This window comes from Larus michahellis, chromosome 6 (assembly GCF_964199755.1).
Source record: "Larus michahellis chromosome 6, bLarMic1.1, whole genome shotgun sequence".
NCBI lineage: Eukaryota > Metazoa > Chordata > Aves > Charadriiformes > Laridae > Larus > Larus michahellis.
In genome coordinates this window covers 22362481-22387200 of record NC_133901.1, presented here as the reverse complement: position 1 = coordinate 22387200, position 24720 = coordinate 22362481, and the positions used below count along the sequence as shown (strand labels likewise).

Genomic DNA, 24720 nt, shown 5'->3' with positions numbered 1-24720 from the left:
AACCTCGCTAAAGAGTACAGCTGCTACTCAACCCGAGCGTTTCTTGAGCAGGACTGGAAATTCATGGTACTGGCCAGGGCTAAGTACTAGCTTGGGCCAATGTAAGGTAACATGGCTGGGTTAATATGAAGTCTCACGTGTCCTGGTAGAGTGCCTTATCTTACCTGAACATCACACACTGCTATACAGTCCTGTCACAGAACCTAAATTAAACTTTAAAGCTGTTTCTTCCCATTTGGGCCTTTTGTGGTTTACAGTGGCCTTCCTCTAGATAAGTTTATTTTTTTCTGTTAAACAATCCCAAGTTTTATTTATAATTCATTTTCGCTTTCATAACTAAGGCAAGACAGACAACTGTCCTTTTACATCTCCAGATTCATCTAGGAAGGAATCTAGCACAGTATCTGTGTGTCAGAAACCCTGTTTATTTTATTCATACAGACAGATCTTTTCGTGGTTTCCTGTGAGTTGACAGTTAAAGATATGACATATTTAGGTAGGTCAAGTATTGCTTCCCTTTCCTGCCTCTCCCTCACATGGCATAGCAACATTCATGAACCAGTTTCCTTGGGAAAGAGCTTTCAAAAAAGTTCTAGTTATTACTGTTATGTGTTGATCTTGTCTATCTTTTACAAGTCTTCGATGTCTCAGGATCAGTAGATAGTGCTTCTGGCCTGTGAATGCTAAATGCTAATGATTTTTAGAAGTTTATTAACTCTTAAGATGGCAAACGGAATTAAGAGAGTTAATAGACTGAGAAGAGAGTTAATAGACTCAACTGTTAAAGGAGCAGCTCCAACTTTTTAAATTGTATCTCCATCCTTGGAGGTTTTCAAGACTCATCTGAACACGTTCCCAAGCAGCCTCATCCAACTTGCCCTGTTTTGAGCAGGGGGTTGTAGCAGATGCCCTGCAGGCAGAGGTCCTGAGTTATTCTGTGATTCTGTCATAAGCTCATTCAACAATTGAATAACTTTCTAGGAAGGTGTGTATCTCAGTGTTTTAATCTATTTTGTGTGGTTGTATTACTGATACTTAACTAAACTTTTCATAGGTGCATTTGATATGAAAGGGAATCTTGAACTAAATATAGAAGGGAAACAGCGTTCATAAGGGTTGGGGTGAAATCTTGAGATGACTGTAATTACTGAAAAAGCAAGAACTCTCTAGAACGAAGTCAAAAGAGGGAGAGACTTGTATATTTGGACCGTTATATGTATAATGGACCATATGTGAATGATATATTTTTATATATATATAATAAAACATGATGGAGAATCATGAGCTTTTCCATTGGAGAAATTTGTTTTATAGAGATGTGAAAGCTTTCTTTTCCAGCACACCATGGTTTTGGTTCAGGGAAGAGGGAGGGAGATGTTATGTTATTCTGGGTAGCATAGTGCAAGAATAGTGGGTAAAATAAAACTTACTTAATGTCCACCATTGCATTAGACTGAAAAAGTGCTCTGCAGAAGTGTTTCTGTATTTGCTTTCCACTAGTGTCCTTTTTGACTCTCCTCACCAGTTTTTCCATCGCTTCTAGCAGTTCTTTTGTCCTTTCTCATTTACTCTTTCTGATGCTTGAGTCTTTGTTAATTTAGGGACTTAACATGGCAAACGTTGTCACTCTAATACATGACTCTTCATTTGTTTAACGTGTTCTAGCATGTCAGATGGGCTTCTCTTTTTCTATTCTTGGATTGTATTTTGAGACATTGTGACTTTACTTCTGTTTGATTGTTCCTGTGGTGGTTTCTTACTTTACTGCTGCTTCAGGCAATAATAGTACTGTTAGGATGATACTAATCCCGTTTCTGACAAGAGAAACCATGGGGATGTTTGCCAGATGGTAATAATTTAAGGTTATGCTCCTGGAATAAATGAAGTAAAACAATGGGGTGGCGCTTAAAAGCTGCCAGCAGTTCAAGACTGTGTAAGACAGTGAAGGTCAGTAGGTTACTTATTCTAAAACATATTAGCTCGAAGTCGTGTCTATGTTCAGCTCAAATTGTGTCCGTCTGTCTATTTACCTACATGTATTTACGCAGAAAGAGAGAGAGCGTTCCTGAGAGTGACAGGTGAGTTAATGTGGTGGGTTTGGTCTCTGTAGTGAGCAGACAGATTGCTCTTGAGTTGTCAGATGGAGAGTGACTGTTACAACTGGCCCAACTTCTCACTTCCACGGTTCTCACATGAGCTCAGCTGCAACAAGCTGGGAAGAATGGGGAGGGCAGAAGTTACTCATACTTTGGTGTAAAAAAGTAAAAATGCAGCAGGTCTCACTTTATGAAGGGGCATGAAGGCAAATTTGAGTGTAGAGAGATTGCCTGATCTTTTCTTTTTTTTCTACAGCAGGAAAAACCCAAACTCTTGGAGCCTTTGGATTACGAAGCTGTTATCACAGAGATTGAAAAAAATATCGGGGATAACCAGTTTAAGGATCTGATATTATTCCCCGATGATGACTTTTCAGTAAGTATAAGGCAAATATGTGTTATTTGGTTTGTCTCTTCATTTATTTGTTTTATCTTCATTGCTAGAGGGAGAGCTGGAAGTTGCCCAAGGGCTCTCTAAGATTATCTTAATTTATGTGTAATGTCTTACTTCCACCAAATTAACTATTTTTATATTTCTGATGTTTGTATATGAGTTAATTTCATGTTCAGGATTAGATAAAGCTCGAAGCCCTGGTTGTTCCCAAATATGCTTCAGGAACTCAGAAGTTTGCTGTTTGCGCAGCACAATGGTAGTTTGGCCAGTGGTGGAATCTCTCCCTATTATTATAATCTAATTTAATCACGCTTCCGTAATTTACATCCAGTCATTCTGATCCTATTCTGTTTAATGTATTTGTCCACAAGAATTAGACAGCCCATGTTTCCCGGCCTTCTGCTCAAAGTAGGAGTTTTGAGACAGTGGTTGTGACTTATTTCCAAGCTGTGCCGTTGCTGACATTAGATTGCATGAGAAAGATAAATCCAAATGGACTTAATTTCTTTTTGATTTTGAGGTTGCCTTAAATTCTTCTCCAGTGGGGTTTGAGATCTGGCATCCTGAGTGACAGGGGGTGCAGAGTCCGCAGTGCTGAGGCAGACTCCCATGGTGGGATGCTGAGAGGTGGAGCCGGCAGCCATGGAGCTGCCTGACCTCTTCCCAGGTTCCCCATTGCTTGTCCTGGCAATCTGTGAGGCAATTGAGAACCTGGAAGCCCAGGGCAGCCCTCGCTGCGGCAGTGACGGGGCAGCTCGGGAGGGCAGGGGCTGCCTGCCGGGTGGCTGGGGAGGCGTGCTGCCAGGCAAGTAAGATGGCAGATTGCCTGCATCGTATAGCAATTTCTTCAAAATCAGCCGATCTCTGTAAAAGACTTAGATTTTGATGAATAGGCATTCTCTAATGGAAATACATTTCAATTTGTGACCAATTGTAACTACTGTGTGAGAGCCCTTCCCATCAGCTTATGGCACTGCTACCGTCCTGTGGGGCCGGCTTAATCTAATCGACTGCTTTGTTTTACTAAATAGCTCTATTTCCTTGGTGGCATTAAGTGAGTTAATGTGCTCATGGGATCGAGAGAAAACTAAACAGAATAGATTTCCTCATCATCGTTAATTCCTTTATCCGTTTTGCATGTTTGTGAACTTATGAAATTGAAATTTAGCGTTATAAAGCTGACTAGACATACTGTGTGCTGTCACAAGGCCCTTGAGCCCCTTGATTTAGAGTAACTCAAGTCAGTGGAGCAAACCCTCTCAGCGAAAGAAGAATCATGTCCTACTGCTCAAGTCCTCTACCTGTTCGTACCGTATTTTCATATCCTTATTTTCATTTCATTTTGAGCAGTTGCTACCTGGCTTTTAGTAGCTATTTCTGTTTTGTTTCTTCTGTGTTATGCTTTGCAACTATACTGCGTAATTTATTTAAATAAAAAAAAAGATGATTAAGACAGATGAGAGAGGTACTTGCATAGTAGAGGTGGTCTGTACTCACAGAAGAACAGAGGCAGTGGTAGGTAGGGTCCGTACTCTTGCGATAAACCTGTCTCTTTTCTTTTGTTATCTTCTGTTGAAGTCAGCTGCAGTAATGAGCCTATGCCACCCGCCGGGACTGCAGAGCTTTCATAGCAAACAGGCTTTAGCTGTAGAGTGTCTATTTACAGCCCTGCTCCTTGTGCTGAAATATCACCTGTGCACAAAAGTCTGGGTCAGCCATTTGTGTAGGAAGAGATTGATGTCTGACGGAATTAGGAGGTGTTCAGGCTGGCTCTGAGTGTTATTTAATGTGATAATGCCCCAAGAAATGGTGGACTTTACTGTTTAACTCCTAATAATTACAATTGCTTCAGACTTTGTGCCTCAGTGTTGATGCAGCCCCAGTTTGGGCCTGTATGTTAGCACATCCTATGGGCAAAAGTATCTTCAGAGTGAAACCCCACCAAAAGAGTTAGCTGAAGTAGTGAGCATAAGAGAAAATTCTGTTTTTAATAATGATTTCCCATTTCTGGATGTGTAGTATTCACCGCATGCATCAGATATGGATCGATTATCATCATAGCAGCTGTACTGTCTGGTCTTCTGTTTCATCTCAGAATTGTTTTCTCTCTTTAAATGCAATTTAAAGACAATGCAGGTATCTCATAAGACTTCTATTGGTCATTTCCAACATCTTAGGAGAAGTTTGTTGGAACAGCAAAGAGTTCTTGGTATCAGTTTGAACCTGATAGACTGTATTGCTCCATTTCCTTGCATTTCAACAGAAGAATACATGAGGTATACATTACGAAGATGCTCTTTCTGATTTAACTCCAGCAGGGAATAAGATACTTCACTTTTTTGTAACTGTGCTTAATAATCCTTTAAAAAGCAAAATAAAAAAAAATCACTGATTCACAACAGTTCCACTTCTTGTTTTCCTAGCAATGCCTTGCTTGCTAATTGTCCTCCTGCCTGCCCAAATTCCAATTTCCCTTTGAGCAAAAGCATGTCAGCTCAGCTTAATTTTTCACCTGCTTCTGAATCTCATGAACAAATTACCCCTCTGTTGCTGTGCTGTGAAGTAACGGCCAGTGAGTGGAAATTTCTGCAGCAGTACAGCAACTGTGTGGAGGAAGGATCTGCAGAGCTTCAGAGGAGCTCCCTGTCACATGGGTACGAGCTTGCGCTCTACTTCTTGGTAGTAGTAAGTGGGAGCTGGTGGGCTTCCTGTTGCACTCATATAAAAATGCGTGCTTGGTGGTGATGCTGTTAGGTTTGCATCCTCGTTCTTGGGCTACCATGCTCCATTCACCTTCTGTTCCCCAGACCTGGCCACACTCTCCCTTGACAACTGGAACCGCTGCTGTCTGGCATTCCTGTTTCTCACTTTTCTACTACTTGTTTACTGGAAAGGAGGCCATGAAAGAATTGTGCCAAGAAAGACTAAAAGTGATAACTTCCTTCAAATTGGTCTCCCTCCCACCTTTAACCTTTCGCATCTTAGTCATGCATGGATTTGTTGTCATGCATTTGTACTTCTGCTCTTAAGCCCCTTCACGTATCCAAGCAAAATGTTTGCTGTATTCTTTCAGAAGTACTTTTTCATCCTTTCTTCATGCCACTATCCTTAGGAAACTCACTGAACCCCCAGCAGTTGCTTTTCAAATCTCTCCAGGATTCTTTTAAGTTTTGCATAGAATCATTGGTGCCCTCCCTTAGTGGCAACAGGCTCAGCACCTTTGCTTGTGCGGAGGTTTAGTAACTAAATATATGTTAACAATATGTTGATAAATATAAGTTGATTGTCATAAAAAGGTAGCTGAAAGTATTTAATAGGTACTTCAATTTGATATGGTATAAAAGCATGTTAAACTCTGGGTTGTGAAAATTTGTTCCTCCTCTCCCCATGTACTATTTTTTAAATCTCTGTTGGAAAAGTGGAACTCGGACTTTCTTAAACTAATTGTATAAATATGGCTGAATGTGTGATTTGAACCTGCGATAGAAATAATAATTCATTGCCTAAATTAAGACAGGTGTAAGATGGCAAAACTTAACTGTCTAATGTGAAACCTATTGAAGTTCACTCTGACATGTGCTCGTGGCTCTCCTGGGCTTTGGAAAGCCCCCCCAGGTGCCCTCCAAGTCTCACAGAGGCCTTAGAAGAGGGGCTGAGTTGTGTGGTGCTGATACTCTCCATCACTGCAGGTGTGACTGTTTCCAGGCTTCTTTTTTTTAAGCTCTGAACAAGGAAGAGCCAAAATCTCCCTGTTCCTCAGATTGTGGAACCCGTGCTATCTACATGTTGTGCAGGGACAGAAGTTGTTCGTTTGGATACAGTTCACAACAGAACCAGATGCATCTTCAAGGGGAGAGGGCAAGAGTAGGCAACGACACTGCTTCTTCACATGAAACACAGCACGTGTGCCACAGGGGCAGCTCTAAGTGCAGGAGTTAGAGAATCCTTGGAAATAACCCTGTAAACCTGGCCGTTATTTCTAAGATCAGAAGAGTTACAGAGGTGAGATCATGGGATGTTTTCAATAGCACATGACTTCTCTCCCACTTTCCCATGTGATAGGCAGTATCTGCTCATCCTTAGAGGAACAAAAAATGAGTCTTTTATTCTCATGACTAATGGGATGTGGGTATCCTTGATGTGCAAGTTCGCATTGACTGGGAGAAGAAGGAAAGCGAGAGGTGTCTAGACGTAGAGGGATGCACTCCAACTATTTAAATGGAGCTAATGCAGTCAGCAAAGCAAACATGGTGTAAAGCATAGCCTCTCACGCTGAATGTGATTCAGCGAGTGATGGGGCAAAATCTGTCCTTGCTTTCTTTTTGCTTTGGCCCCCCCCCCAACATGTATCTCCTTGGTGAGGTCTGTGCTGGGACAGCAGACGGCAGCCTGTCGGGAGCCCCGTATAGTGACAGCATTTGCACAGTGGTCTTTGTACAGCAAAGTTGCATCTTATCCTGCTTTTTAATTTGATGGACTATCTCATTACAGTTTTTGGTAATGTTAAGTAAATGAAAATGGGGCTGACCAGCTTTTCTTTAGAGAGATTGAATCTAAACATTAACATACAGGAACGTTTCTGCCTGTGCGGTTAGCTCTCTTAGAAGGGATGCCTTTTCAGGAAGCAAATGTAATCAGTTTTGATGCATCTGTCTAAAGATTTAACCACTGGTAACATGCTTTCAGACTAAAAGCTATTAGAATAAACTCAGAGTGAAAATGTTTGAAATGGCTAATGGAGTTTGAACTCCATTTTCAAATACTAAACTCGCCGTGTCAGTGAGAAGCAGACACTGACTGAAAACATTATTCCTAATCAATTGTTGATAAGGAGCAATGTTAACTGGTGGTTTTCACTGTAGAAAGTGGATGTAGCAAGAGAGGGTGCTTAATTAAATTGCACCTTACAACTAACCAAACACTTGGGGCTAACAGTTTATGCAGATGAGACAGCCTGGGAGAATGCCAGAAACCATTGTTGGATATAGGATATTTATATAAAATAGATTAAAAAAAAAAATAATGGCAGAAGAATTATGGAATTTTTTAGGTGGATACCTGCATTATTTGATTATCACAGTTTGCATGCACAAATGAGAAGATAACTTGCCTCTGATTTGAACAGACAATTGCTATGATTGCCTAAGCATTAGCAAATTAGGCTGCATTCAAAGCACACTTACAAATGCTGGATTCTGTGAATAAAATCCTTTATTTTTTTTGATGGCCCTTTCAGAAGCACTTAGTCTGTTGTTGAAATTTAGTTGTTTTCTGAAGTAAAAAGGTTTTGGTGAATACATGCTATTGCCTGATCAGCCTTTAACAGCATTTAGCTTTTGAAATAATCAACTATGAACAGGAAGTGTTTTTGTGGCAAGGCTTTTGCAGCGAAGTGGTTGAACATAACTAATTCTCAGAAGGGAAGTGCTTTGTAGTTTTTAAAACAAGTTTAAATATAACAATACTCAAGATTTTCCATGTCCCAATTCTATGTAAATAAACCTGTGATATTCTTTGGCAAAGCCTGCAAATGTGGCAAGCCCATGTTACCCGATTTCTCTGTTGCGCATGGCTACGTTTCTTTCTTTCAAGTGCAGTCTTATTGAGAAGGAAAGTAGGGGAGCGTACTACACATGAAACAGTGGGCTTGAGTTACATGTCGTCTTCAGCTACGCTCTTTTTAACAACCTGTGTAAGGGAAGGGAGGCACAATAACCCCATTAAGACAAATGTTAGCTGTTTCGGTCACTGTGTTATCAGTTGACAAGAAGAGTTGTATCAGATAAAAAATTTGACTTACTGTATGTCTAAAAAAATACTGGAAATGATCTTCTGTGTAATACATGGAGAAGATAAGTTTTGTTATGGGCAAGCAAAAGAGGTTGTTGGTCTCTCTGCAGCTTCGTCACCAGCCCAGAAGGGTCAGTGCAAGCTGCAGAGCCCATGACACATCTCTTCTCTTGTGGCCTCCCACTCCGCCTCGGTCTGGAAACAGCAGCTGATCTTCAGCAGCAGTGATATCATGGAAGGACGGTGTGCGTGCTTTGTGGCTGCCGCCGCTGGCAGCGGGGCCCCAGACCTGGGAAGAGCTCCGTATGATGGACCTCAGGGGCGTGCGTGGGTTTTCAGCTGTGCTCAGGGGTTGCGTCTTCTCAGGACCGCTTAAAAAAAGGTCCTAAAATATCACATATGTGTGAAGTAAAAGTAATGAAGCGCATTCCAGAGACTCTGGGTACTGTTGGGAAGTCCCTAAGCAACCAAGGATTCAGTCATCTTCACTATTACTGAATGTGGCCTGAAAATTCCTACTTGTCCATCTGCTGTCTCTTTTACTCATAGACTAAATGATTGTGTAAATCTCCACTGCACGCTGGCTTTGGTAATACAGCTGGGGAGAGCCCAGGAACCTGCATTTAAGAACCTGCACTTAGTTTGTCAGAACAACAGGGTTTTTTTCACTTTGTGATGTCTACAAGGCACCATCGTTATTTGTGGGAGCCAAAGTGTTTTAATCACATTGTATCCTGAGCTATCCAGATGAAACACGAAAAGGTTGGGGAATCCCATGATATTTGCATCTGCCTGAGTGATACATGCCTTTCTTTCATAATTACTTACATGGAAAGTATATATGGATGTCAGGGGAATCAGTGTCACCCAGAGTCTGTGTGCCTCGATTTGTAGAGAAAAAATACCAATTTTTAGTCTGAGACTGGAATTGGGAGGAGATCCTCCGGGGGCGCAGTAGATACTGCAGGCTGCTTTATGGTATTAGTATCTAGGGGTTCTTCATACTAAACCAGTTGTATGCCATAGACCTTCCTCTGGAAATCGTGTGCCTTCCTGTAATGGAAGAGAAAATGAGCTTGGGAGATCAGATTCATCTAAGTTTCAGTCATTTGTTGTCTTGAGGGGAGTTATTCCATTGTAACCGAGAGCATAATCTAGTCTGCTGGCATTTGGTTTTGTTTGTTTTCCCCTCTTATGGGAGAGAAAATGAGCGTGGCACATCTGTGGATTAATTCAGAATACCCCCAAGCTTCCTCTTGTAAGACTTTTGCAACGTGGTCACCTTGCCTGACCTCAGCATGGAGGCCCTGGGTCTCGCAGAGGACCATTGCTGGTGGCCCTGGCCTCTCATTGGCCTCGTGGGAACTAAGGGAAGCTTGGCTCCTTTGGACACCGTCTGGAGATCCGCTTCTCTGTGTTGTTTCCTGTCATGGGGCCTTACAAGCCACCTCAGTCAGGAACTGTTTTCAAAAAAAATGGCTTAATTTGCACGGTGTCTGTTGAGTCTGAAGAGAGGTTGCAGGCAGCGTCGTGAGTCCTGTGTCAGTCCTGCTCTGCTGCTGCCTGTACCCGCAGATGGAAATGCCTCACTGAGAAATTCTTGCCTGGTTCCACTTGCTTTCCAACCATCGAGCTGTCCTGTGGCGGTCCTTTCCAACTTATCGGGAGGACTCTCTGCTCCTCTCTTCTCCTTCCAAAAGAGTCAAAGCTTGTAGTTCTATTTCCATATTCCTTGCTGAAAAGCCATGGGGTGCAGAAGGGAAGTGGAGGAAGCAAGTAGCGCTGTGGGAGTTGGCGTATGTTTCTGGGAGAGGATGTACGGAAGACTCGATGAATACTTTTATCAGAAACCTCAGAGACTGAAGCAAGTTTGCTTGGAACAACTTTGTTCCCAGAAATTTATTCGAGCCCTGCTCTTGCTTGTAATTAATGCTCTAGCTGATAGTATTGAATAGCGTGTGTGGGCAGGGGCTGGGTTGTAGTTGTTGGTGTGCATGTGTATTGGCTGCATGACAAACTGAAAAATGTAAGTCGTACTAATAAGGTTCTTAACCTCTTCATGAGACAAAACTGCTATTCTGTTACTCTGACTAATTTGCTTTTTTTGTTTCTTGTCAGACAGACACAATTTCACTGGAAATCAGGACACTGTATCCTTCTGTACCTGAAGATGCCGAACAAAAAGCAGAAAATTTATTTGTTAAAGAGGTAAATATATAGTGTGTGTATGCTTTAATTTTAAATAAAGCCAAGGGTTTGGGGGAGGCTTGCTATAATTATAATGGAACACCTTTTTTCTTTTAGTACTGTTTAGGCGATTTGAATCAGGTTTGAATTTTGGAGGCCAGAAGGAAGGGGAGGGTTAACAGCATATCTGCAGGTGCCTATTCTGAGATGTTTGTATCTAGAAAAATTGCAAATGCACTGAATCAGCCTCTCAGTTTACTGTTTTCTAGCTGCATTCCCTGTGACTACCAGTCCACTGATATTGATGTTGGTATTTTAACGTGAGTGCTAAACATTGGTGATCTGAGTGCACTTTGCACTTTGAAAATACTGTTATCTTTCCAAAAAAGACAACTATTTGACACCGGTTTAGACTGTTAGAGTTATTACAAGGTATGTATCTTATTTGGAGGTGTATGTTATAGCTATCTGAGGACCAGCTGCAGTGTGAGGGATGTGTAGGGGTTTATATTTATTGTCAGTATTTAGAGTTTGTTCTACCTTTGGAGTAGAAAGTCAAGCAAATTTCTTCCATGGCAGTTAGAGCCCCACGAGGGGTGATTAATTGTTTTACCTTTAAAAAAACCTGTAGTTGCATTGTTTCCATACCAGATCTCGGACTGCAGGAGAAGATTGCTCTTCTGCTACCTCAGGGATATTTCAGGTTGTCACTGGTTTTATTGCTTCGAAGGACATTGGAGGTATTGGCTGCACTGTTCAAAGGAATTTACTTTAGATGGCTCCCTGAACCTTCCCCATCTTTCACTTAGAGATGTAAAGTATAGCTCGTTATTTGCATTAACAAAACGGATTTATGAAACAAAATTTTCAGCCAGCTTCTCTAAGGGATTTAATTCCAAGCACTTATAATTAGCCCATGTGTGCGTTCTGTGCCTTTTTTTCACAGACTGAGATTTTTCACACCTGGCTTCCTGGTTTGAATGAGCATGGGCTATTTCATATGCACTATAACTGCAAGATAATTTGCAGAGGAAAAGTCAGTTCCAGACAAACCTAGAGATTAGAAAACATAAAATCCAAGATTAGGCAGAAACGTAGCTGTTGAATTGTATGCAACATGATATTTTACAGGCTGGTCCTGTTTTTCTCCAGCATGTCTAGAAAGAGCAATAACAATTTACTGCCAGCTCAAATTGCCTGAACTTTGCCATCTTTCTTAATGTGACAGTAGGGTTAAAAGATAACATAGGTTGTGGAATTATCTACCTTCCCAGAAGCCTCGCTGCCCTTTCAACACTTTGGGGTCTGCTTTTTATTTTAAGGTTCTACAAGTTGCAAGGCCAGCACTGTGCTCATGGCTTTATGGAGAAAGTGGTGGGTCTAAAAATGGAACATAGTACACAGTGTCTGGGAATCGTTACAGCTGAGTACTCCGAGGGGATGCTAATGACAACCTGGTAAAATACATATCGAGCACATCTATTAGCTTTCTCTGCAATATCAGTGTGCCAAGGGGAGGGGGAGAGAGGAGCAAAGCAGTGGAAAAAAACAGTACTATAGAACTAAGGCTGTGCATGGAATACTAGCAGAATAAGACCTTTTAAAGTAGTGATGCACGTGTTCCACTTTGCCACAAAGCCAAAAGCTATACATAAAATAAATTAAGCTCCAGGAAGAGGATGGTTTCTAGTCCAAAATTAAGTAAAACTGAGCATGGGGTGCTGTGAAGATCTGCGATTGTAGTCCACAGCAGCAATTGCTCAAATCTATACTGACCCAGCAGCAGTCTGTTGTGTTCCAGGCTGGCGTTTAGCGCTTCTGGATAGATGTGCAGGAGTAGAATCTGTGACCCTCACTTCTTTTTTAGAGCTGTGGAAAAGACAACGCTTTACCAAGTGAATTCGTTTTCTTCAAATATACTATGATATCATGAACAGTGAAGGCATCCGTCTTGTACATACTTGACTATCTGTGGGTCAACTGGACTTGTTACAACCCGGGATCAAACATCTAATTCCTGATCGGGCTGTTGGGGAAGCTATACAAAGGCAATGTACAGCTTCATCTTGCTGAAGCCATTTTGGTGTTCCCCATAAGTGGTAATGGCTCTCTCTGACCGTTCATGTATATTACACTATCTCAGTAGTTTAGCAAATTGCAACATGAAGACATGGAGCAAGTCAGTTAACTACAAATAAAGGGTCTGCTGTTGAAGGCGAAACTAATTTTCTTCATATGGCACAGTGTCAGGACGTGGTACTGAAACTATTTCAATAGCTTAGATCCATGATCTCCTGTCTTATCCTTCACCACCACATTTGGTGGTGTTCAGATGTTCTTGTCTGCAAGGTGCTGCTGGGTCATTTAAAAGGGTTGTCAGAAATCTGTGATAATGCCTTAAAACCCTGTCTGTCTCTTCCTGGGCATTTGTTTCCTACTGGTGACAGCAGGAAGGCTTTACTTCTACCTCTAGCTCTTTCAATGTTAGAGTCCTTCAAGGATCAGTGGGGTTTTTTTCCCCAGCCCTTACCAAAATCCATACATATGACAGTTTAGGGATTTGATCAGATTCCCTTTGCTTAAGTGATCATAAACACTACTTAGAGGCATGCTAAGATGACTTGATTGCCTGTGCAGTATCAGTTTATGGATGCAAAAGAGCTGACAAGAAAGATGAGGCTGATGTTGCTGAGAAGAGCTTTCAATATGGATAGCATTTGATGCTGCCCACCAGCAGTGGAAGGTTTATGCCTCTAGTTTGTCTAATTCAGTTCTCTTAATACTGCTTTTAGATTCCTCAGTAACCAAAAACTTTCGCTGTTGGTGAAAGTAACTGATTCCTCAGTAACACAAAAACTTTCATGTTCAGATGCTATAGTAATGAGCGAGGCAGAAGAATTTACTTTAAATAAGATGTCTAACCTTCTCTTTCTGCTGAAACTGTAAAATGAAAACTTAAAAAAACAGAATTAAGATGACTTGAATAAATAAATAATCCTTTGATAACTAAATATTTTCTGTAGGATGCAAAGAGAATAAATAGTTTACATTTTATGATAGATTCTGAGAAGCTCTATTAATTTATACCTAATTATTAGGTATATTCTAAAGGTGATACTTTGTGAATCGATCATTGCTATACTTGTAGTCATTTTAGGATATTTTCCTTGTGGATTTTTCTGTTTTAGCTTTTCTGAGGCAGGAGGATCTTCTTAGGCTCTAAGAAAAGAGAAGTTCCCAGAAACTTTTAAAGCTGGAAAAAAATTTTCTTCAGTGTTTATTTTTTCTAAGTATTCCTGACTTCCTTGAAGTCCTTATGTATTATACCATGCTGTTTCCTCGCAAATTCTGAATTTTCTCACTCTTCAAACTGCTGCATGTATTTATGCCAGTCAGCAATGTGCTTGTGCGCCATAATTTTGGCAGAAACATTCGCTCCAGTGAAAGTGGTGGAGTTCACGCTGTGCTCTTAAAATCCTATTGTTACCATCATTTTGCTGTGCACTTCTTACTGGACCCTGAGGCAGATTGCCTACTGTCGTGCAGATGGGCTGATTTTGGGGCTTGTTAGTATTATCAAAGGGCCAACTTACATAGGTTCAAGTGAGGCCCATCTCTGCTGACCCTTTTGAGCTGCGTTTGAGCACGCTGGTGGCTTTAAAAGTCATTGTGGAGCCAATTGCTTCTGTCAATTCACAGCTGTCTAGGTAGTTGTCATCTTAGCAACCTGTTGGGAAACACCTGGGAACAGAGGCCAGTTATTAATGGCATGTGTGACCAGATTGTGTCCTCTGTGCAACATCTGGCATCTGCCAGCACATCGAGTAAGGGGGCCTGAGGTAAACCCAGAACGGAGTATGCTAATGGCACTCTGCACAGCGGTACTTAAACCTGTTCAGAGACTGTATATTGGATGTCACATTGTGGTGTTTTAACTTATGGAAGTGACTCTTATAGATGAGGACAATGAAAGAATGGAGCTTGCCAGGGAGAGGGGTTGAGACTGAGCTTTCCTGCACCTTGGTTTCATTTGTGGCTGTAATTGTAGCCCTCGCACTTAATCCTCAGAGCAGTAGGGACCGTGCTGGCTGAAAAGCTCTACATCAAAATGAAATAACAGTGTAAGAATATTGAAGTGACATTTGATGGATAATGTAGTTCATTTTGTCTTCTATAGTACAGTATTCATGTGGACACTTCTCAACTTTCCTTTGTAGATTTTTCCTGTGTTGTAGTTGTCGCTTGCAGTAAGTTTTTAGAGCCCTTGCCATTCATCTGGGGGACATTTTTATTTGAGATTTTGCAGGTTCTGTCTACAGGATTATTAAGTAATTATTAAACACGAGTTATATTAATCATAATGTTAAAAGAGCCACAGCCTTCTGTGTAACTACTGAAAGTGGTGGTGTCTCCATAGAGTTGGTTTCTGAGGGCTTTTTATTTACAGGGTAATCTGCTTTGCTCTTACAGATTTCAAAGTCAAATTAAAATGGGAACTCTTGTTGATAAATGTCACAAAGAAAGTTTTATTATTACTCATCACAGTATAGATTTCCCCAACTTCAAAATCTACGTGCTTTCAGTACTTTAAAGAAGCGTAGTGTCAGGACAGTGATACACATTATTAAAGGACAGTGAGTCTTTTGATAGCACAAGAGATAAGTACTTTTTTAAAATGTTTAATACTGTAAAATAATAGTGTAGTTTAATGCTTTGGTTTGTTATGCTGCTGTGTCACTGGACTTTATTATATGTGTGAACTGTGTTAATTTGGAAACAGCGTCCAGAGTCTGCAGGTGAAGGTCCAGGTTGCCAGCAGCTAGTTGTGATGCTGCTGCAGGCGTAAGGGAGCCGGGTGGGCCTGGGGTGGAGGGCTGGATTTCAGGTCAGGGTGATCGCACCACCTTCTGCCTTCACAAATCCCCGCACGCTGCCGGTGGTTGTCGCAGCAGAGGTCACAGGAGAGATAAGCAGTTGGAAGGCTTTATGAGCAGTGCCACGCGTGTCCCCGGTCACGGAACAGAGCACAGAGCCATCTCTGCAGCTTCTCCTTTAGCGCTGTGGCCACATACAGCTCTGCAATGTCTTTGTTTTCTGTTTCCAAACTCTTGCATGGGCTTGTGCTTCCCTGTTCAACATCTCCCGCTTTCCCTCTCAGAAATAGCTGCTCTTCAAGGGTGAGTGAGCTGGTGGCCTTGCTCTGTGCATCCAGTTTCTCGGCAAGAAGCCCAGTTGTTCCATGAATGACTTCTATCATAAATGCATCTGTATTTCGGAAGACCACATACCTAGCGCTATCTTAGAGAGAATATAAGCAGGGAAGTTACTTTCAGATGTTTCAAGGTGTTTGATTCATTCGTGTTTCTCTCACTTCCCATTCCTTTTTTCTTTTTTCCCCCCCCCTCCAAAAAGTTCATTTGCATCGCAGGGTAAATCTTTAAGTGCCTCTTTCACTGTGGTAGCCATCGTGCTGTCATTGCCAGAACCAGAGCTAAAAAGTTACAGGTGGAAAAAGCTTGCAGGCTGTCTGTCTCTCTAAGGAAAAATTAGGCTGGCTGGGCAACAAGGGGGAAGAAAAAAAAAAAAAAAAAAAAAAAGAAAAGAAATGACCTGAATTTGATAGGGCCTTTGGGAATGGGCTGTGCAGCCTGGTCAACAATGCAGTAGGAAAGTTCATGCAAACGTCTGCCAACCCTCCCACGTCCCAAAGCTTCCATTTCTCCACCTATATTTTTCCTCCCCCACAGTCCACTTGAGCTCAACCGCCCCTGCGCTGGTGCCTCTGCTCTTTGCCAGGAACAGTAGGATCCAGCTCTGGCTTCTTGATGAAATCCCTGCCTCCAGAAAGGTTTTTCTTGCTCCTTAAATCAGATTAGCGGGTGTTTTTCCTCCTTGCTAAAATTCGATTTCTAATAATAATTTCCAATTAAAAAAAAATAATCATTAAAAGACATTAGAGTCAGCAGAAGTATTTGATTTTTAGTTGGAAGATTCTGAAGAGAAAATGCTGTAACTTTTTTTTTTTTTAGATCAGATCTACTTTACAGTGGATAGCCGCAACAAGCTAGTTCAAGAACAGTGTTAACTGTTGCACTGAACTGGCTTGCCTTTTGTGAATTTCCTGAATGATACTTGAATGTGCTGCTTGTCCCCTTTGATTTTTATTTTGATTAGCTTTTTCTTGGAGGAGCACAATAAACCTTTATAGTTACAAGCTAAAATACTGTGGCCTGTTCTATATGTTATTCACAACTGTTTTTCTGAACATATCAGCCTATAATGCTTGCAGTAAAAGCCTGCGTTGAGAATTCTCTGGGGGCTTTAATTGCATCTGTTAAATAGAATGCTTAGTAATGAAAGTGCCAGAGGGAAAAAATGGTCCTTTCTGTAGGAGGTTCAGTTGGTTTATGTTTGCCAAGTAGAAAGTGAGTGAAGTGTGAATTGGAGGGTCTGTGCTCATCCTCGCAATGCTCAGTAAATGAGCTTTGCGCTGGCTCTTGTAGAACAGAGTATGTGTTGCTCTTGTAAGAGCATTCTTATAGCCCAGGTGACTATCAAATAGTTTTATCTAAAACTTAGATCATGCCAATATAAGAGTAGACTTTGGACCTGGCCCTGCAAGGTGGGGAATTAGTCAGTTATAATGCTATAGTAATTCTCAGAGAATGTGGGATTATTTAATATTGTCTAATGGTCACACTTTATTCTGCGTCCTGTAAGATAATGAGGGTTTATATCAGACCAGAAAGTAGGTGCTGGATCCACATGGAATGTGTTTACTGCAGCCTGCCTTTGGTTGTGCTCAACTGCTCAGTTCAGTGTCAAGGTAGGAGAGAACTGCCTATAAATGTGGATCCACTTCCTTGCTGACTTTTCCATACTCTAAAACAAATAAAGCTGTCTCAGAAGACTGTGATCACATCCAAGATGACTTCCTAAATTCATTGGTGGCTACATACTCTGCATGTTTTACACAAGATTTAAAAAGGAGATCTGTTAAGGCAGTGCTGAGTAATTTAGAAAGCAACGCCTTTGAGTTTTCAGCCCATCTCAGTTTTTGCTCCAGCAGCCTGATAATCCCCTGTCTGTCCCTCTGAGGCAGAGACCGCTGTGCAAGCGATGGCTCCCATGGGAGCTTCAGAAGAGGCTGGCAGGGAAGAGCGGGAATACTCCTGCTCAGTCGGAGGAGTACTAATTTATCCTCTCCCTTTGTTGCCTTTACTTCCACTTTCTCTGCATGGCTTTTGGTATTTAAGTATCTTTGATCTATCCTTTATTCCATTCTCCTTGTCTCCTGGAGTCTCATCCTTCCCATCCCATGCCTTTCTGCGAGACTGTCTTTCCTGTTCCCACCTCAGAATAGTTTCAATGCTGCTGCTTCTTTCTCTACTGTAGATCTCCACTGTTTTTCCTCCTGACATGCCTCCTTTTCCCTATGGCCTTGGGCAGCAGCTTCTACTGTTAGGTTTTAGGCTTTATCCATCTCTTTCTTCCTGTCCATCTCATATGGGCGGGTGCAAATGTTCAGGTGGAGTGTAGGGAGAAAATAATACAATACTGGAGTAAATTCTTCAGCATATTGTACAAGTGTCGGTTTGCATTTTACACTCTGTAGCAGGAATCAGTGGAAATCCTGACATTGTGTCATTTTTCTTGTAGATGTGGACCTTATCAATAATTGTACATATTTCATGCATCTTGTTGTCTTCAAAAATGTAATGTTGTGTTTAATTGCATTGATAAAAGTTCTGCATTGAGTAAATCGCACAGTTAATTCTGGTCTATTTGACAGCATAGCAAAGTCCTTCAGTATAGTCTTTGTTCAGGTCTGGTTCCCTTATTTAAGGGAGATTGATATATTAAGAACAACTTCAAAAGATGAATACAAAACCAGCAAGAAGTTTTCTAGAAAATAGAAGCTACAAGGAGATGATGAGATGACTGAGCAAATTCAGTGTGGAAAGGAAAATGAGACTCTGGTGAGAAATGATAGTTCTATTAATATATTCATGAGTGTTGTTAAGAGGTTAAAGATCAATCCTTAAGGGCAGAACAAGAAGTAGAGGGCTTGTGCTGCAAGAATGGGACTAACAGGAGTAGGATAAACGTATTTGCGATGGAAAGCATAGGCAATGAAACAGAATGCAAACAAAAATTGTGTAGTTAATGTCCATGGAGAAAGTCAGGCCTAAACTAGGTAGTGTTTTTTGAGGCAGTAGTGATATAATTTAATGATGCTTCCTACAGAGTAGAAGAGAATCAGTAAAGCATGTTGAATTGCTGTCAGGCCCCTCGTTCATCTTCTATGATTCAGTGCATTTGATTTAAATGGGAAATTGTGCTTCAAAATGTGGAAACATATGGCTGACTTTCCTTTAAGAACTGTACACCCAGCTACAAGAGAGAAGAATGTGTTCTCCAGCACAAAGGACTCCCTCAGATCTTTCTTTGTTCTCTAGCCTTCTTGAGTCTAAATAATTGTAGTAATTCTATTGTTGTTGTTTGTGTTTTTTCTCTTTAGGCTTGTAAATACTACAGTTCCCAGTGGCATGTTGTGAACTACAAATATGAACAGTATTCAGAAGACTTTCGACACTTACCACAGTAAGATCTAGCATAAGTTCGTTTTTTTTTTTTGTTTTTTTTTTCCTATTAGGTTTGTGTCATTTGTCATTTTGCTGAGCTTTGTCTATATTTGCGCTTTCCTTTGTCTTATGTGCTCTGCTTGTTTTACCGTATTTATAGTGCCTTGCATTTTTGAAAAGGGGAAGAAAAGGTCCTTTAGCAAAAGTTCAAGACTCTGCAGAATTCACTAGTATCAACAAACTCTATTAGTGCTGATTCAAATCCTTAGAAGTGTATTTGCGTATTCAAAGTACAGTTGATACAGGAAAGCTGGTTTTCCCTTTTCCTTAATAATGCATAAATGTCACTCACCTTTAACTGGGATTAATTCTCCTTTTAGTTAGCCTGTGTAACAGAGGAATAGCATTTCACTTAGTGCTTTATAGCTGGACTGTGCAGAAGAACTGGGTGCAATGTGTACAGCATGTGCTGGTGCAGCACTGGTGATACGAAGCTGCAGAAATGTGCAGGTATGTGGGTAAGTGAGCATCCCTTCTGTGCTTGGAGGCAGTGCATTAAAATCAGTGTAAAGGTGCTGGGAGGTGAAGGAACAAGTTCCTTAAATTGAGTGGAAAGAAATTAAGAATTTGGTGCTTTTTCCTTCATGTGTTGAGTTCCTACCCATACTCCTGTTTCTGGCAGGTTTCTATCCTGCATCCTGAGGACTGTTAGGGAGTAGTTAATGAAATCACTGAATACCCAAATGAGCTGTGTTACCGCCTCCTTTCCTGGAATTTGAGGCATTAAAATCATGATACTGGATGAAAAAGGTTGTTTTGTGCATAGCAGCCTTCCAGTACCTAAAGGGCCTACAGGAAAGATGGGGAGGGACTCTGGATCAGGGAGTGGAGCCATAGGACAAGGGGTAACGGTTTTAAACTGAAAGAGGGGAGATTTAGATTGGATATTAGGAAGAAATTCTTTTCTGTGAGGGTGGTTGAGGCATTGGGACAGGTTGCCCAGAGAAGCTGTGGCTGCCCCATCCCTGGAGGTGTTCCAGGCCAGGCTGGATGGGGCTGTGAGCAGCCTGGTCTAGTGGGAGGTGTCCCTGCCCAGGGCAGGGGAGTGGAACTAGATCATCTTTAAGGTCCCTTCCAACTCTAACCATTTTATGAATGGATGCTCCAGGCTTGGGCTGGATGGAAACTAGTACTAACTAAACATATTGTTGCAGGAATCAATAAAGTGATTCTTATGGCCCCTTTAGATGCTGGGTTCAGAGGGTTTTGTGCTGCAAGCCTTCCCTCAGATCTGCATTCTCTCTTGCATGTTGGTATTTTTATGAACAGTGAATATGGTAGTACAAAAAGCCAATAAAAGCAGTTTTGCTAATCAGAGATTATAAACATACCTTTTCTTAAGTAGCCAATCTACTGATTGTTTAGAAAATTAATGCATTTAGTGCTCAAGAAAAACATTTGTAGCACAGCGGTTTTCCATTTAACCTTTCAACATCTTCAATCTTATGAAATACGCATTTGACAGATGCTGTTCCATTACTCTGCACAAAAGTACATTTTAGATGATTACATACATCCTCTTCTGTGAAGGTTATTTTAACAGGGTGCTTAATATGATTTACTTTCATGAGTTCGTGCTCCAGAGATATTATGGTGTCTCACATCTTACTTTTTTCCCTTGCATAGAGGATTATAACAAAACAAGAGACTTGTTTTGTCTTGTATCAGAACATAGCAGTCAGGAATGGTTTGGATGCAGCACTGGTTGATGTTTCAGAAGAATAGTTATAGCAGGAGTGTCTGCATTTTGTTTACTGAAACTTGCCATGGCTTTTGAGCTTAACATACCTTCATCAGAGCTGGTTTGGAGTCCACCTCATTTTGTACCATTTCCAGGCCCTTCAGCACCAGTGGACCTTGATTTGCACATGCATGTTACGAAGTTCAGTGTTTTAGACTAAATCTCCTTATTAAAAATAGTGGCTTGATACGTCCTTGTTGTAATATTGTATCTCACTGTTGTTAGCTCTGGATGCCCAGTTTCCACAATTTTTTGTTTCATTTGTACAGAACTGCTGCTGCACTATCAGAAATCTGAGCGTATTGTTGTATCAATTCCTTTATAGGGTATAATTGTATTGGGAAAGATTGGATGAGTGTTAGGCATTTAGCTTTGCATCATGAGAAAGGAACATCATTTACAATACCAGATCTAACTGTGGCTGAAGTACTTCCATTTGCTGAGGGTGAGCTGAACCTTCCCCTGGGCTTTCCCATTTAGAAACACACAAATTGAGATTCAGTGGCCTTCAGCAATGCTGAAGGACCTCATACTTTTTTGTACACGAGATCATGCTGTAATGTTTCACACAGTCATACAATGTGTCAAGTAATGGCTGCATGGTGTAGCAGATTTTTATCAGATATCAAAGTTCCTTCCGAATACTGACCGTTTCTGATTGGGAAGCAGCTGCAGTGTGATGCCCACCATCTTGGGCAGGCAGTGAGGACTCAATGTGTCCATGGTGCAATTCCATTGAAGTAGTGCTGTGGCACCAGGGAAGAGCTCAAAGGCATGTGCACAACACGACCAAAATGTTTAGCAATCGCTTTGGTTTTTCTCTGAGTGTGTTCCTCCTTTGAGATTTTTCTCAGATCTTTCTACCCCTTAAATTCCTCTCTGTGTGCTCTCACTACCTCTTTTTACACCATTTTTGATGCTTTGTGCTGGTGCGTTCTTGCTTCTTGAGCAAGTGGATGGGTGGAGGAAGAACAGGGGTCGCTTGGTGTGTGCTGTGGTGACAGTGTGTCTGGGAACAGAAATAGTCATTAGCAAAGTTTTTGCTGTCCTTTATAGAAACCTGGAACATTTGGTAGATGTTTTGGGTCTGGTCCCTTGGAATTCTGCGTCTTTATATGGGTCTGAAGAGACAGTAGGCAGTGAAAAGAGGTTATACCAAACAGGAGCATGTGCTTACCACACTTTGTCTGCCTGCCCCAGAATGATGAGGAGCATGCCCAAACAGATTCCCATCCAAGGAAGGGAAAAACTTCTCCTATGGAGAATGACACAGAGGCCTGAGTGGATGAGGGTTTCACGCGTGGTCAGTGAGATCTGACACCTAAAGCAGTAGTGGTCTGTCCTTTTCTCTTTTATAGCTCTGCTGAGAGGAGAAAAGGATTTCCTTCTTTCTAAGAAGCTTATTATGTACCCAGGCTTGTGGAAGGGCTGTGGTTTAATGGGACAGGCTCACTCTCTGACCGTGGAGCGGCATAGTGGGACAGAGTTGCTGAGGGGTCAACACTCCACTAATCCAGCAGATTTCTGACTCCTTTCTCTCCCCAGAAGCATCAAGGGCATTAGGGTTGGGGTTTTGTTTTGTTGGGTTTTTTTTAGTAGCTGACTAACTTAGTCCTGTTACTGGTACAGATCCTCAAGCAAATCTGTGCAGTGGTGTTATCTGTCTATGTGTGGCCAGAGCGCATCGGTCAGTCTGCCTACACTTCACCTCAAGAGCGTTGTGGTGCTCTTTTAGCTCTGAATAATGAATAAGCTAATAGGGTTTTTGTCTAAAAAAGTGAAGGCTTGAAAGATGTTTTTTGTAGAAGGTGGGATTTGGCTTGAGATTTTGGTGTTCTTTTGGGTGGGAGGGAGTGTTTGTGTAAAAATTTTTAGTAGCTGCCCTTGGTTGCATTGGAAAACCTGCAATGGATTTCCATCACAGATATTCTGAATATTAATGCTTCTACAGATGTCAAAGTTGTCAACAGATTTCAATGTTCCTTTTATTTAAAATATTGATCAGTTATTTACATTAAATAAAGACCAAAACTAGAAGAAACTAAAACAGAGAATAAAATACTCCTGTGTTCTGCGTGCACTTGGCTCTCCTGGCTCTGCTGAAATGCTGACTTTGGTTGTGGTGGGGTAGTCACGTCATGAGAACGGTGACGTTGAAATGGGGAAAGTGATGAGGAGGTAGGTATTGCTCATTATTCTTGTCTTCCTAATCTGTAACTTGTGCATGAATGAATGGAAAATGAAAAAGGTGAAAGTTAACTTTTTTTTTTTTTTAAACTAGAGACATTTAACATTATGTGCTAGTGTGGGCTAAAGTTTGCTAAATTGAGAGAGGAAACTAGCTTAGGAGTGTGTGGTTTCTCAACTTCTCTTTGGATTTGCTTCGTTGCGCAGTAGAGAGTAGCGTTGCTCTGTCGCTGTTCTCAGGCTAGGTAGATGAAAGTAAGTTCTGGAAAAGTCAGTCTTCCTGATAAATGATGGCTTTCAGCATGACAATTTTTGTACATTTTCATGTGATAATGAAAGATTTGTAACCTTCAGGAATTTGAAAACAATGTTGGTATTTGTCAGGCTGCAGAAAAACACATTTTTTTTTCTCCACTTAAAAATATCTTTGAATTTTTATGATATCTATTTGGCTGTTACTTCAGGTTTAGTTCTGCAACACGCGAAGTACTCTGGGATTAAGTACAATTGCTTATGTGCTTAAAATTAAGCAAGTGCTTAAGTGCTTTGCTTTTTCATATTCAGTTTTGGTTTTAAGTCTACAATATGAACATCTTAAATGGCACCACATCAAAAGACATATGTGAAAGCGGTGCTCAGCATATCGAATAGTAAAAAATATCTTGAAATAATGAAGAAACGGAGAAGCTTTAAGCTGAATGTTCTGATGTTGGTTAGAAAAAACTTTTAAAGAGTTCATTCTCATACTTTGACAGCCTTAAATGGGATAGCTCTTTGGAAATTGGGTTTTATTGCCTGTTGTGGTGGAAGAGCAAGGAAGAGAACAAGAAGTGATATTTCATCATTTGCATAAAACTGTTACAACTTCATAGTATTGAAAAAAAAGATATATGGGTCTTAAGAAAAAAGCTGTATTTTGAAACTGTAGTGACTTTTAAAGGAGGTAATAGGATCACAGAAACAGGTGTACTGAAGATGCCATGGGGGCTCGGGATGGTTGCCTCCCTGAACTAGCACTTATTTAAAAATAAAATAAAATAAAATTGAGGACCTTTTTTTCTTCCCTCCCAGAAGTGAGTGTAGACCAGAGAAACTGCCATCACATTCCTTTGAAATCGATCATGAAGATGTGGATAAGGATGAAGTATGTATTCTGGGTTTTGATATTTTTTTTTTTCCTCTGGGGAAGAGTTATTTATTGCTTTAATATCAAATAAAGAATGATAATGGAGGCTCGTTATCTCCTATAAAATATTTCATATTTTAAATAACTCTGAAGTTAGTGGAACAGCTTTGTCTCTTATGTCATCATGTGCACAGCAGGCCTATTAATTACGTCTTATTTTAAAAGGAATGAAAGGATGATTATTTGTTGTCAAGCAGATATTCACACATTACATTTTTTTTTTGTCTTAGAATTCAAAAAGCAAATCCATTAAATATTAACCATGTCTTTCGTACAGGATACAACATCCCACTCATCTTCTAAAGGTGGTGGTGGTGGAGGAGGAGGATTAGCAGCAGGAGTTTACAAGTCTGGATGGCTTTATAAAGGGAATTTCAACAGCACTGTAAACAATAGCATTACTGTTCGGGTAAGGGGACAGCATTTTTTTTTTTTGTTTATTCCACTTGGATTTATATCCCCCACAGAGGCACACTTGTATGCCATTGTCATTT

The 24720-nt window shown here is 40.9% G+C and overlaps 1 protein-coding gene across 15 annotated transcripts in view; it reads left to right on the top strand.

The window, feature by feature from the left end:
• Window positions 1-24720, top strand: part of DOCK10 (dedicator of cytokinesis 10) — a 161447-nt gene that overhangs the window by 57633 nt on the left and 79094 nt on the right. For all 15 annotated transcript variants that reach the window (XM_074591139.1, XM_074591140.1, XM_074591137.1 and 12 more), the window contains exons 2-6: window positions 2353-2472; window positions 10399-10488; window positions 18989-19071; window positions 24112-24184; window positions 24504-24635. In XM_074591139.1, coding sequence (XP_074447240.1) covers window positions 2353-2472; window positions 10399-10488; window positions 18989-19071; window positions 24112-24184; window positions 24504-24635 — 498 coding nt within the window. The remainder of the gene's footprint in view (window positions 1-2352; window positions 2473-10398; window positions 10489-18988; window positions 19072-24111; window positions 24185-24503; window positions 24636-24720) is intronic.